General features: G+C 49.2%; 1 protein-coding gene across 3 annotated transcripts in view; it reads right to left on the bottom strand.

Moving 5' to 3' along the window:
• LOC138527531 (uncharacterized) overlaps positions 1-14,829 on the bottom strand; it is a 1,006,733-nt gene that overhangs the window by 788,015 nt on the left and 203,889 nt on the right. For all 3 annotated transcript variants that reach the window (XM_069638786.1, XM_069638780.1, XM_069638792.1), the window contains exon 3: positions 1,020-1,146. In XM_069638786.1, coding sequence (XP_069494887.1) covers positions 1,020-1,146 — 127 coding nt within the window. The remainder of the gene's footprint in view (positions 1-1,019; positions 1,147-14,829) is intronic.

Raw genomic sequence — 14,829 nt, 5'->3', positions numbered from 1 at the left:
GGATGAAGTCCTTGGGTGGATCAATAAGGTTGAGAGGGGTCCCCAAAACAGGGACACCTCTGCTGGTCTTGTTTGGACTGAAGGCAGTGAGGGGCAATACAGGGGTCTACCGCACCTATCACATTCCTTGTTGTGAGTGGGAAGGGCTACCCTGGCGACCCACTGGAACAGGGTACCCTACCGTGAAAGAGTGAATAGAAGAATGTAAGGGAAAAATATATATGTGATGGAAAGGATCACGGCAGCCATAGATGGGAGGGGTGCAAGGTTTCAGGTAGAATGGGAGGAATTTCGGGCCAGGTATATGCCCACGGAAGTGTAAATGTTGAATGAAGGAAATTGGTGGGAGGGGCAAGAGGGGAGCAAATGCAGGTTGGGGAGTGCCCCGGTCCTACAGTATGTAGGGGGGCAAGGTGGTCAATTTATTTGAGGGTGGAGTGGCATTCAGGTGGTGATGAAGGACAGATGCCACGGAGCTTGGTTTGTTAAGGTTTTCCTCGGGCCGAGGGTGGAGTTGACAGGTTTGGGGATGTGTGGGGAGGGGGTTGTTGGGGAGACAAAGGAGTAAGGGCTGCACAGACCATTCATTTGTTGGTGTTTGGTACTTTGTGAATGCTCTTAAGGCAGTGGCTGCAATGTGATGTATAATATTACAAAATGTTAATAAAGTTGAGTTTAAAAAAAAATAAGAGACACATTCCTATTAGGAGACAAGCTAAATCATGGCTTTTGCGAATAAGTAAGTGATGGAGACTATCTATTAGACAAGCACACTCCTAATGTCACCAAAGGGCTCATAGAAAAGTTATCATAGCTTCCCATAAGCAGTTACAACATACAATATCTTCAAGGGCCGGGAGGATAGCTAAGGGCAAAGCATTTGTCTCGGAACGAAGGAAACAGCGAGTTGCACAGGTTCGAAGACTGGTCCCGCACCCACAGGCTAGACTTTGGCATGAAGCAGGATTTAAGAACCCAATGTATATTACTTTTTTATGTATTATTCAATCTATCATTACCCATTGAGATTAATACACCATGGATTTCATGCATCACACTGCTGTACAGATCCTTCTGCCAGTCCTCCAGGAACTCCCACTCCTCTTCAGAAAAATACACAGCCACATCGTGAAAGGTCACGGGTACCTGAAACAACAGGAGACAGACTATCCTCAGAATCACCTTTATACATTTAAAAAAACTAAATGGAATCATTTTGCACATCATTATCACGTCACTGACTTTCAAAGATAGTTTTGAAAGTCATTTTAAATATTAAATAAATACTGTATTTGTACATCAATAAAAACATAAAATACTCCAAGCATAGCAGGTGGATTTTTCCAGACAAAAAATGATCATATTGAATTTAACAAATTAAAATTGCATCAAATGGAAAATGAAACAATTGAATTGAAGTATCAACAAATAAAAAAATATGTCAAAAGCAACTGAAGCTTAAAATGGAATATTCACAGATAATGATGGGGACACAAGGCAAGAGGACCCAGCAATCAAGACTGGAAGTTCCACCAATGAAAGCTGGAGGGAAGCAAAAGACCTGGGCATCAAGGCATTTTCCACCAGCAAAGCATAGCCACAGTACAACAGGGGCAATGGCTTCGGGAATGTCCATTTCAGCACTTTAAATATGTTTTCCCGGCCTGAGAGCAGAGAATAGAGTGGCGCAATGCTTTATAGTCTGCTGTATTGTACAGTGCTGAGTACATACACAGCGCAGGAAAATATTAACTACATGTTAGCAACAAACCTCTGTTCATCACCGAAACATGGTTTACCCCATCCTCCCCCCATGTTTTAGTCCTCCATCGCCCCGGCTACTGCATCCAACATGCCGACCTGCCAGGGAAGGGCAGTAGGCAATGTGGCAATCATTCACAGGAGCGGTTGGCCATGCTCCCTAATCCCCTCCCCCAGAACAAGTTGTTTGAATCGCTTACCTGGAGATTCCCTTTATCTCCCAATGAATCCGTCACCTTCCACCTCATCTACAGACCACCTCACAAGAGTGATTCTATCATTACTAACATCTCCAACTTACTTTGTCAAATAAGCCCACACTAATAATGTGTTTCTCGAAATGTTTAACATCCCCCGAGTCTCATGCTGATAACCACACTCGAAGCAAACTTTTGAAACTGACCGAATTCATGGACCGTAAGCAAATTGTGCTCTTCCCCCATTCACAACAAAGACAAAGCCCTATGCATAGTGTTTAGAACATCCCACATGACCCACTCGACTGACCACGCCGCCATTCCACAGTCGATCACCACTCGACAATGGGTCTCAAAGGTCAGGCTAAACGTCCCCTCAATCAGTGTCGCTCATCAAAAACCATCCCAGTCAATGAACTAGAAGCTAACTTTGCAGACATTTCCGACCACAGGGAATGCTTTGTCCTCCTGGAATTATTCAACAACTCATACCCCCTAACAACCAGCTACGCTAAGACCAGTACTAAAGCATTGTATCAAACTCTCACCCGACCCCCAGGTGCCAGCAATTCAGGAAAAATGTGACAGGATCAATGAAATGTTTATTGAAAAAATAAAACGGACAGATCATCAAATCAACCCCCCCCAACGCATTATCCCCACACCCCCGAACATCCAGTTTATTAGCAAAATCATTTGGCTATTAGATAAACAACTACGCCTCCCAAACGAGTCAGGGTTCCGCCCCAAGTACAGCATCGAGACCGCTACCATTCATGTGGTGGATGATGCCATTCAAATCATGGATAAGGGCAACTCATGCTTGCTTAACTTCTCGGCTGCATTCAACACTGCATCCGCCACTTCCTACTCGACCGGTAGGATGGGATTCTCCGGCACTGTCCTGAATTGGGCAGAACCCAGGAGGCCCAGGTGAACAGGTTGCATTTTAACCGACTCTCGGTCTCCTGCAAGTAGTACACAGCGATTTCAGCGCTCAAAACAAACATCGCTATGGAAACAAAATTCATTTTCAGACACTATCCAACACTTTCCCCACATATTCTAGGACTGGAGTCGGTGTATGTAATTGCACCAGTGCTAAAATATGTTGGGAAGGGTATTTAGTGGGTGGAAAAAAATATCGTGAAATACCGTTCACCCAATGGGAGGCCACCAGGGGGCGCACAGAGCATGGCAGGTTAAGCTGTGTGCTCGTGGCCCATGAGGTCCAGAAGGTGACTCATGCTCCCACTTTCCGCCCCCGGGCCCAGGGGAGTCACAAGGCGCTTGACCGGCAGTGCAAGACCCCCCAGGCCCCTGTGTAGAAAGAACAAGCACGATTGGTGCCTGAGTGGAGTTCGGGCCAGCTTTGTGCGGAGCGGGTAAGTGAAAGTTGCATTCCCCGCCTGCGGCAGCCGGTACACCCAGCAGAGTGTGCAGCTGAGACTGGAGGAAGAACACTGTGTTGGGCCTAGCACTGCCCTGAGGAGGTGGCCTCGAGCAACGGACACCACGCGCTGCAGATAGGTGACCCACACCAGGGGGCCCCGGTGGACTGCCCCCTGCCCCTCATTACCTCACGGCCAAAGGCCCCTCTCCCCATGAAGAGAAATCCTTCCCTAGGCCACCCCAGAGACTTTTTGAAGGGATGTAAAAGTCAGGGGTACAAAGGGAAGGGGCCAGTGGGACACGCACATGGCCCCGCCCCCCCAGAGGGACATATCCATCAGGACAGGACTGTGGCCCTGGACCCCAGGAACTAGAGGTGCACCGGTATGCAGGGTGGTGTGGGCCCCTGACACAGGGGTGTGTGCGCCTCCCCCTGGAGATAGGGGGCAGTTAGGAGCCCCACAGTATGACTTTAAGTACTAAGAAGGAGGATCTGGAGTGGCCCTGAGGGACCGGAAAAACGGAAGGGGGGAGTGGACCCTTGGCTCTCTGAGGGGGGGCGGGGGGGAAATCAGGCAGCCCTCCCAAACCACCTGAAGTGGAAGAGGAGCCCCCCCTTCCTTTCACCACTGCCCAGGGATGTGTAAAGGCCCAAGAAGGAGCGGGCCCCCGTGACTGGGCTGTGTGTGAGCTGACAGATTATGGGCCAAGGCGCATAGCTGTATAGCTCTTGGATCCCGGGGCGCAGGGTCCTTCCATAGGTGGGACAGGCCCAGAAGGCCACAGGGACTCACCCTTATCCTAGACACCCCGCACAAGTGCACCTCATGGCAGGCGGTGTCGCATGGACAGGACATCAAGACTTGCAGGCTATAACTACACCCCGAGACCGGACCCAACCACAGAGGACCATAGAGAGATCATGGCGGGGAAAGAAGAAGACTCAATGGCAACAAAGAAGGATGTAGCTTCAATAATGGATGAGATCAGGAGCTTGAGAGCAGACACAGGCAGAAAGTTAGACAAGATCACACAGAGGATTGACAGGATGGAGGAGTGACTACAGGAGGTTGAGCACAACCAGTCCTTGCTGGTCATAATGCAAACCCAAATGGACATGCGGTTGACTGAAATTGAACACAGAGAAGCCAAGATCTCCCTGAAAACGGACGATTTTGAGAACAGACTGAGGAGAAATAATCTCAGGATCTTCGGGATACGAGACAAGGGAGTAGTTTCTTACCTGTAACTCCATTTCTCCAGCGTTGGTATCTTTCATGGATTCACATGCTTTGAATATTCCCTGTCGTCAGGCTGGGAACCTTGGTCTTTTTTAAAATAGCGTTTTTCCTTGGAAAACGTTGACACTTTAGTGTCCTATCAATGTCCTTTTGGGGCGCTTACGTACCACCCAATAGGACGTAGGGTATAAATAGACCCGCCCCTGCGGCTTCTCCTCAGATTTTAACCCCCAAAGTAGAGGCACCAACTAGGTTTGCATGCAGGGGAGGCCGGCGGGCGCATGGGAATCCATGAAATATACCAACGCTGGAAAAATGGAGTTACAATTAAGAAACTATTCCCTTCTCCAGCATTGGATCTTTCATGGATTCACATGCTTTGAATAGATTACATAGCAGTAGTCATCATGCATGGTGGCGTGTAATGCAAACCAATACATCAGGAACGCAACACATAAGACCAGCAAAGAAGACATTAGCAGTGGTAACCTTGAAACAGATAACCCAAGACTGTGGGGGCTTACCTTACCGATCAGGTATTGCAGGACTGCATGTCCCATCTGTACATCTGCACCATGCTGCTGCTCCAGGCAATAATGGCGAGTAAATGTACTGACCAGGAGGCCGCCTGGCAGATGTCCACCAGCGGAATCCCCGACCATAATGCCGCTGATGACGCAGTGGATCTCATCGAGTGCGCCTTCAGGTGCCTCTCCAAAGGCTTTCCCGCCTTAGAGTGACAGAAGGAAATCGCCGATGAGACCCAACGAGATAGTCCCTGTTTGGAGATTGCTCTTCCCTTAACTGAGAGTCCATAAGCTACAAACAGTTGTCTTGAACGTCTGAATTCCTGAGTACGACTCACATAAAACTTCAATGCTCTTTTGACATCCAGTGTATGCAGCGCTTTTTCTGCCAATGAGGAAGCAGAACAAAGAATGATGGCAGCACAATAGAAGAGAGTTTATGAAAAGTAGTTGGCACCTCTGGAATAAAGTGCGGGTTAGTAGCTAACACCACCTTGTCTTTAAAGAACCGTAAGTACGGAGGATCCATCACTGGGGCTTGAAATTCTGATATTCTTCTTGCCGAAGTAATGGGCACTAAAAACTCCACTTTCCACGACGAGAACTGCAGGGGCGTCAAGAACATAGGTTCAAACGGGGCTTTCAACAGACACGACAGCACCAGATTGAGGCTCCAACCAGGAGGGAATTTCTTGGCAGGAGGAAAAGTCTGAAACAATCCTCTTAGAAAATGTTTAACCAGACGATCACTGAACAGAGGGGTAGCATGCCTCTTCCGAGTGAATCTAGAAATGGCCGCCAGGTGTACTTTTATGGAGGAGAACACCAAACCTTTCTTTGCCAAGTGCAATAAGTAGGGCAGAATTTGCTCAGATGAAAAGCTTAAAGAGTCCATTCCAGTCTGACCCTTACACCACACACAAAACCTCTTCCATTTGCATGCGTAGGAGGCATTCGTGGACGGAGCTCTAGCCGCCTCCAAAATGCGGCGACAGTCACTAGGAATGTTCAGTTGGCCAAACTTGGAGAAGTCAGGAGCCACGTCGTCAGGCTGAGAGAGGACGGGTTGTGGTGCCAAACTGCAACCTTGTCTTGAAACAGAAGGTCCGGCGTCACTCGTAACCGCACTGGTTCTGCTACGGATAGATGGAGTAGGTCTGAGAACCACGGCTGGCAGGCCCAGCACGGGGCCACCAGAATCACACAGCATGGATATTTCTGAATCCATTGGAGGGTCTGCCAAATGAGTGGAAACGGACTGAATGCGTACGCGAACCTGCACGTCCACGGGAACGAGAATGCATCCCCCAGCGAATTTGCCTGAGGCCATCTGCTGGCAAACTTCTTGCACTTTCTGTTCTCTCGGGTGACGAAGAGATCCAATGAAGGATGACCCCATTTCCGAAAAATGCTCGACAACTGCTGTTCCTTCAGCTGCCACTAGTGGAGTTGGTTCATTTCCCTGCTGAGAGAGCCTGCCTGCACGTTCATCACCCCCGGCAGATGAAATGCCACAATATTGATGTTTTGTTCGAGGGCCCAATGCCATAGTTCCTGAGCCTCTCTCGAGGGTATCCTGGAATGCGTGGCCCCCTGCTTCCTGGGGTAAAACATTGTGGTTGTATCGTCCATCAACACTCTCACGACAGAGCCGGGTATGCGTGGCAAAAACGATTTTGGAGCCCAATGAACCGCTCTCAGTTCCAGCACATTGATGTGAAGACTCGATTTGACTGGAGACCACAGACCTTGAACCTGGAAGGTCCTCAGATGCGCTCTCCACCCTGTCTGAAAGGCATCCATCACAATTGTAGCTTGAAATTCCGGCTCCAGTAACAGCACTCCTCGAGTCAGATTGTCAGAGAGCTGCCACCATCGAAGAGCTTCCTGTAACTCGCTGTTGACCACCACCTTGTCAGACCATAATCCACGACTTTGAGACCACCGGTCTGCCAGAAACTCCTGCACTGGCCTCATGAAGAGACATGTTACCTAAAACCAGGTAAAGTTCCCAACTTTTTTTCTCGGGGGATTAGAACTCAAAAGGAACTAACTCTAAAGAGAAAACATAAAGGGGAGTCTAATTACCCCTCTTTACTTTACCCAAATGTTTCCGAGTGACCAACCATTACCAATTAAACAAATACCGTATTTCAGACACTATTTTGAAGAAATATTGTCCTGAAGATGGCCCATTTAAAGAAAGAATTTAAGACACTAGAGATAGTGTCTGAAACAAAAAACGGCCGAAACATGTCGACAGTCATCGGAAATACCCATATACACTAACTGTGGGATTTTGTTGCAAACAAAGTGTTTTCAAATAATATATACATTTTGTGTTGCCTACATCCCCTTTTTCATTGTTTCTGTCTGTCTTTATTTATTAAAAAAAGCTTTTTTAACCAATGGTGAATTATTGAAATGTGCAATATTATATATGGTGGCAATGTGTGCCTTTTTATCTATATACAATATGTGATAATTAAATTGAATTGTTTTTTGTAACTAGGTTTTATGTGTCGGGTTCATGATGTTTCACAACAATATCATCAATATGGTATTTGTTTAATTGGTATAATGGTTGGTCACTCTGAAACATTTGGGTAAAGTAAAGAGGGGTAATTAGACTCACCTTTATGTTTTCTCATGAAGCGATGACAGTCCTTCACCAACGGCATACATGATGCCATGGCTCCCAACAGCGACATGTACTTTCTGACCGACACTCTCATTCCGACTCTCCACTCTGCCGCTTTCTGCTTGAGTTTTTGAATTCTCTCGACAGAAGGCTTCACCAGGCCTAACGGAGTTTGGAATTCTGCGCCCAAAAACACCAAGCTCCTGGAGGGAGATACATATGACTTTTCGAAGTTGACAGCGAAGCCTAGTCGTTGCAACAGCCGCATGGTAACGTCGAAACTTGCCCACGTCACCTCCGGAGACGAGCCGCATATCAGCCAGTCGTCCAGGTAAGGCTAGACATGATGACCTTCTTGTCAGAGCCATGCTGCCACCGGCGCTTAACATTTCATAAATGTCCTGGGGGATGATTTTAGACCAAACGGGAGAACTCGGAATTGGTAATGATTTGGACCCACCACAAATCACAGGAATTTTCTGTGCCGTCTACGCATAGGTATGTGGAAATATGCGTCCTGCAAATCCAACGACGCCAGAAATTCTCCCGGCTGTACCGACCGAATGACCTCTTGAAGTGTGAGCATCTTGAACTTCAGGCGTTGCAGAGTCTTGTTCAGCTCCCGAAGGTCCAGAATGGGTTGCCACTTGCCGTTGGGTTTCTTGACCACGAAGTAACGGGAGTAAACCCCCTGACCTCTCTCGGCCAGTGGAACCAATTCTATAGCCCCTTTCTGTAGCATAAGTACAACCTCCTGCTGTAAAATGGGAAGATGAGGTTGGACAGAATACATGGGAGGAATGGGAACCAGTGGGCCCTTGAATTCCAGAGAGTGGCCCAACCTCACTGTGTCCAATACCCAAAGGTCTGATGTAATTTTGTCCCATTCGTCGAGGTGTAGGGCCACTCTGCCCCCCAACACATTTCCTCGAAGACCGTCATTGTTGTGATTTCGTTTGTTACCTTTGGCGGAAGAGGGCTGTCCTTCTCTCCTTCTGGATGCCTGAAAATCACAGCTTCTACGTGTAGACTGTACTACTCGTCTATATCCTTGTGAGGAGTATCCAGGACGATTGTAGTTCCGGTCTCTAGAGGCAGCAAACCGGGTGTTTCCTGAAGCTCCACGGAAGGGGCGAAAGGGACGAAACGAACGAAACGACCGCCCGCTTTGTAAAGTTCCCAATGACCTCGCTGTATCGGAGTCCTCTTTCATGCCCTTAAGGGCTTAATCTATTTTTTCTCCAAACAGTTGTTCCCCTTCACAGGGCATGCCCAGTACCTTGTAATGAACCTCCGGCCTAAAGTCTGTGCACTTTAGCCAGGCCTGCCTCCTTAGTACCACCCCATTATTTATCTGCTTGAACCCAGATTCCGCTAAATCTACAGCAATGTTAATGCTGGGATTTGACGCCTCCTCACCTTCACACACCAGTTACATAGCCGCCTTTCGTTTTTTCTCGGGTAGATGTTCTAATACAGGGGCCAGCCAATGCCACATTTCACGGTCGTAGCGTGCCATAATCGCCAACGAGTTTGCAGCTTTAACTGTCGTCAACCCACTGTTGAAACCTTCTTCCCAAAGGCATCTTGCCGTCTAGCGTCGCTGTCAGGAGGTGTAGTGCATTTGTGCTGTGTTCTGGCTTTCCTGCTAGCCACCGCTGACACCACTGATTCAGGGGTAGGTTGTGCAACCAAACACTTTGGTATAGAGTCCGGGGCCTTGAATTTTTTATCCAACCTGCCTTTAACCGCAGGCTCTGAAAATGGGTGGCGCATGGTACGTAGGGCTTCTTGCCAAACATGATCCAGGATTGGAACGGAGAAAACCGCCGTCTCTTTTCCATGTGGTCAAATAGGAAACATTCTTTCCGTTCTTCCTCTGGGATCAGACCAAATTCGATACAGGCTTGTGCCATCATGGCATGAAATGCCCCAATGTCATCCGGGGGCGACGGTTGCGCCTGACTCCTAGGAGCCTCTATTTCCAGATCAGACTCCCATGTCGGGTCTCTTGATGGTGACGGTGAAATGTCAGAGATGGAGTCCCTGGGACCCTGGTCGGAATCAGAGCCCTGCAGCTCACCCTCCTCCGGGTGGGAATGAGGAGGCTCTGTGCTCATTGGCCGGGAAGCCTGCAACTCAGCCGTGGCACTGAAGGGCACCTGCCACGTTGACGATAGGTGTTACCGGAGGCGTACCCACGGGAGGCAATCTTGCATCCAGCTGAGTTAATAGGGACTGCAGTGTAGATAAGACCTGTAGAGACAGCACCGACTGCGGGTTCAGCAGAGGAGACGCAGGTGGAACATTCTGTACTACCGCCGTCGTCGAAGGGCCAACGCACTGTAAGCCAAGGCTTGTTGGGTTCACCACAGCTCTCGTTCCTCCTCCATCAACGACACGGAAAGGACGGACTCCTGCTGTAATAAGGTGTCTGGCAGAAGGGCGTCATACGCCGAAGGCTGCCAAGATCGACTCACTGGTAGCACGTCGACCATCGACAACGAAAACCTTGGGTCCTTGTCGATTGCCGGCACTGGAGCCGACGACACCACTTTGGAGACAGATACTGTCGTTGGCAGCGAAGCCGTCAACGACGGGACTCCCACCGACGGCGCTGGCAGCTGTGGCGCAGATTTGTCAGGCGATCCTGCCTATTTTGACTCTCTGGATAGGTGCTTCAAAGATTCTCTACTCGAGGAAGACCCATGATTGTCTCCTGAAGAAGAGCGTTTTGAAGGGTCCTTTTTCGAAGAAGAAGAAGAAGAAGAAGAAGAAGCTTTCTCAGGCCTTCGGAACTGGTCAGACTGACCATGTTTAGATGATGAAGGAGCCCCTTTCATCAGGTGTTTCCCCGAAGAGGGGTGGCCACTCTTTTCTGTAGGACGAGACTTCTTTGCCGGCGGTTCAGCCGACACCGACCGGCGAGGAACTGCGGGAGAAGGTCTCTCCGATGCTAGGCCCCATCGTTCAGCCACAATATCAGCCGCCAATTGCGGTCCTTCAATGTTTTCTGTGAGAAACCCTTGCAGATGTCGCAGGTATCGGCGAAGTGATGAGGGTAGAGGGAATAGAGGCAGTCCATGTGCCTGTCCCCTTCATATACCTTTTTCATTCCGCAAGTAGTGCAGGGCCGAAACAACACTTTTGCCGACATTGGGAAAGAAAAATGACCACAACACACCAATGTGTAGAAAGCACAAGGTGATCCCGACACTTTGGAGACGGTTGAAATCTGATGAGAAGCCGCAGGGGCGGGTCTATTTATACTCTACGTTCTATTGGGTGGTACGTAAGCGTCCCAAAAGGACGTCGATAGTGTCGAAGTTTTCCAAGGGAAAATGCTATTTTAAAAAAGACCGAGGTTCCCAGCCTGACGACGGGGAATATTCAAAGCATGTGAATCCATGAAAGATCCAATGCTGGAGAAAGAAGGAGACACGGAGAGAGACCTGAAAAGAAATCTGTATGAAATCATAAAACACATTTCAGGGAATGACTCTATAGATGAACCCAAGATTGAAAGAATACCCACAGTGGGGGACACCCCCGGGAGCCCCAGATAGGTCCTCACTCACTTTCACAATTATCCAGACAAGGTAAAAATCCTTCAGAGGGCAAAGAATGTGGGACCAGTCAATTACGGTGAAGCCAGGATCACCATATTCCAGGACTTATCATCCCTGACCCTCGCCAAGAGGAGGCTCTGCCAGCCCCTTACCAAGTGGCTCAACAATAAAGGCATTTGATATAGATGGGGGTTCCTGTTCTCAATTTCTTTTGAAATCGACGGACAAAGGCATAAACTGGTTACCGAGGAGGAGATCAACGGAGCCAAGGACGAACTCCTAGGGATGAGACCCCCTTGGGCTCACAGGAGACAAGCGCTGAGGGAAGACAATGGCAGCTCAAAGGCCTAAGAAGGAGACGGATAACCGGAGTCTGGAAATACAGGAAACGGAGTACATCCTCGGCCGCCGGAACTTGACTTGCCCTGGTGGCCGGCTCAGAGACCTACGAAGTAGCCCTAAGGTCAGGAGCGGGTGTGGTCAAAATGCTGAAGGGGCTGACACCAACTTAAATGTTGAAGGTCTGAGTGCTGGGGGGGACTCAAAGGGTGATTATGTGTTGTTGCAGCTACATGCCATTGGTATCAGATGGAGAAATCAGGGGGATAGTGGGGGCTCAAAGATATAAAGAGGTTAGCAGAAACGACCTGCATGACGGGTCAGGTTGGTGGTTGGGCCATATCCTAGGATGGATCTTGGGGACGGGCTGAGCGACAAAGGGGTGGGAGGAGGTGGGTGGGAGGGGTTGAGGGGGAAGATGGAAGGGAGGGACTTTGACTCTTAGTTATTTTTAGGTGTGGCTTATTAAAGGATAATGTGAGCACAATACAGCTGCATAGCAGGGGGAGCAGAAGGGGCATTGCCAATGGGATAACATGATGGCAGAGCTTGTTGATGGCCAGCAAATGGGCGTCCCGACGGTGGGTAACCTGAATGTAAAGAGCCTTAATACCCCCATGAAAAGATCATTGGTGGCAAGGGAGTTCCGTAGGTCGGGGCTCGATATCCTCTTCTTACAAGAGATGAAATTCTTGAGGGGGGAAGAGCACAGAATCCTGAATGGCACGGTGGGACACGAAATCCGGGTCTCCGGCCCCTGCAGGAAAGCGGGAGTGGGTATCCTGGTGCGCAAGACACTAAGAAAGGTGATCTCAAAGGTTTAGTCGGATGTGGATGGGCGGGCCCTTCTGGTTACCGGAAACATCAGGGAGGTGGACTTTACGTTCGCCGCGATTTATGGACCTAATCAGGGACAACTGAGATTTATGAAGAGCACACTTCCCAAGATACTTTGCGAAAGCTCTGGACACCTGGTACTGGGAGACGATGTTAACACTTGGGCTGATGTGGCAATGGACAGGAAGACTACACATATGAGGGGACAGGGACTCTTGAGAACAGGCCCTGGGGAGATTGGGGAGACCTTAGAATTGCATGTTCTCAGAGATATATGGCACCACTTCCATCCACAAGAAAGGGTTTACACGTTCTTCTCACCCCACCCCCTCATGGAATGTTTACGTGGATAGATTACCTATACATCTCAAGGGATTGGTGGGATGTCGCTCAGGGGTCAGAGATTCACCCAATTTCTTGGACGGATCAAGAGCTGGTCACAATGGATCTGAGCTGGTTGGGAAATGAACCCCAAAGGGGCAAGGTGGCGGTGCAATGGATCCCTGATAAAAGACCCAGTGTTCCGGGAGGTATTGCAAACAGAGATCAGGGAATTGATGACCTTAAACAATACGGGGGAGGTAGCAAAGAGAATTGTCTGGGAAGTGGGGAAGGCGACCTGGCGTGGAATATTGATTAGAGAGGGGGCACGGAAAAAGAGGGAACGGGCCATTATTGAACAGGGATTACGGGAGGAGATTCTCACACTGGAGAAACAGGCTCAGTATACAGTGGAGGGAAAGAAGGATCCCTCGCAGATGCAAGGGGTAAGAGGGAAGAGCTGAGATTACTTGAGGGAGGGAAAACAATCCAGAATTTGCAATTCCTGAAACAAAAATTCTATGTGAAGGGGTACAAGGGGGGAAGCGCTGCTGGCGGCCAGATTATGGGGACAAAGGGTGGAGAGGTGGGTCTCCGAAGTCATTGGGAAAGATGAGGTGCTGGTGTCATTGTCAGAACTGGTACTATGGACCTTTTCCTCCTACTTCGAGACTCTGTATATGTCAGAGTCCACGCAGGTGAAAGGGAGAATAGACACTTATCTGGCTGGTATCCAACTGCCTACACTATCCAGAATGGACTTCAGGGAACTGGAGGCCCCCATAATGGGAGAGAGATCAGGCAGGCTGTACTGCGTATGCCACTGGGCAAGGCACCAGGTGAAGACAGGTTTTCGGCAGGTTAATATAAATCATTCCTAGAAGTTCTCTTGCCCTTCATGCTAGAGCTCTTCAATGACATATTGGAAACGGGGGTCGCCCCCGACTCGTTCTTGCAAGCTCCCATTACCGTAATTCCCAAGGATGGGAGAGATCCCAAGTCCTGCTGGTATTATTGGCCCATCTCCCTCCTTAACATATATGCTAAAATATATGCTAGGGTTCTCACGGCTAGGCTGGAGGAGCACATGCGTTGATTGATACACCCAGACTAGCTGGGCTTCATTAAAGGCTGACAGGGGGCAGACACGATGAGGAAATCTCTGCACTTACTACACTGGGCAACTGGGGCAGTAGGAGCCCCGCCTTTCTTTCAGTGGACACTGAAAAAAGGCATTTTACAGGGTGGAGTGGGATTTCTTGAAGGCGGCTCTGGTGAAATGTGGCATGGCGGATAGGCTCATATGGGGGATGATGACAGTGTACTACTCACCAAGGGCATGTGTTACCGTTAACGGCGGGTACTCGCGTTAGTTCGGCTTGGGGAGAGGAACTAGGCAGGGGTGCCCCCTTTCACCGACCCTCTTTGCACTTTCCCTAGAACCACTAGCACAAAGGATCAGACAGGAACCTAGAGTTGAGGGGATAAGCGTGGTGGGGAAGGAGTATAAAGTAGCATTATATGCGGATGACATGTTACATGTGGTGAACCCCCTGGTCTCCATACCAATTTGCGATCCAACTGATTGAACAATATGGCTCCTTATCGGGATTCAAGATTAATCGGTCCAAGTCGGTCCTCCTTCCTTTAGGTAAGACTGGAGAGTAACCAGATTCGCACCCCTGGAAGTGCAGGTCAGTTGGGGCCCCCGAGGTATCTGGGGATTTAATGTTACAAGGTACCTTGGAGAGATTGTCAAGGATAACGTCACCCCACTGATGGCCAAACTTCAAACAGACCTGGAGTAAGGGATCAAGCTCACGGTCTCCTGGCTGGGACACCTCAATGCCATCAAAATGGTCCTCCTCCCAAAGATCCTTTACCTGTTACAGAAGTTACCCATCCAGATCCCGGACCCGTTCTTTAGAGATGCTAGGGGCATCATGCTGAAATTCCTATGGCAGGGGAAAAAGGTTAAAATCCCAACTGTGACCCTGGGCCTTC

This window comes from Ambystoma mexicanum, chromosome 1q (genome assembly GCF_040938575.1).
Source record: "Ambystoma mexicanum isolate Mex_15411 chromosome 1q, UKY_AmexF1_1, whole genome shotgun sequence".
NCBI lineage: Eukaryota > Metazoa > Chordata > Amphibia > Caudata > Ambystomatidae > Ambystoma > Ambystoma mexicanum.
Note: the sequence above shows the minus strand (reverse complement) of the source record. Positions and strands in the feature narration are given on the sequence as shown.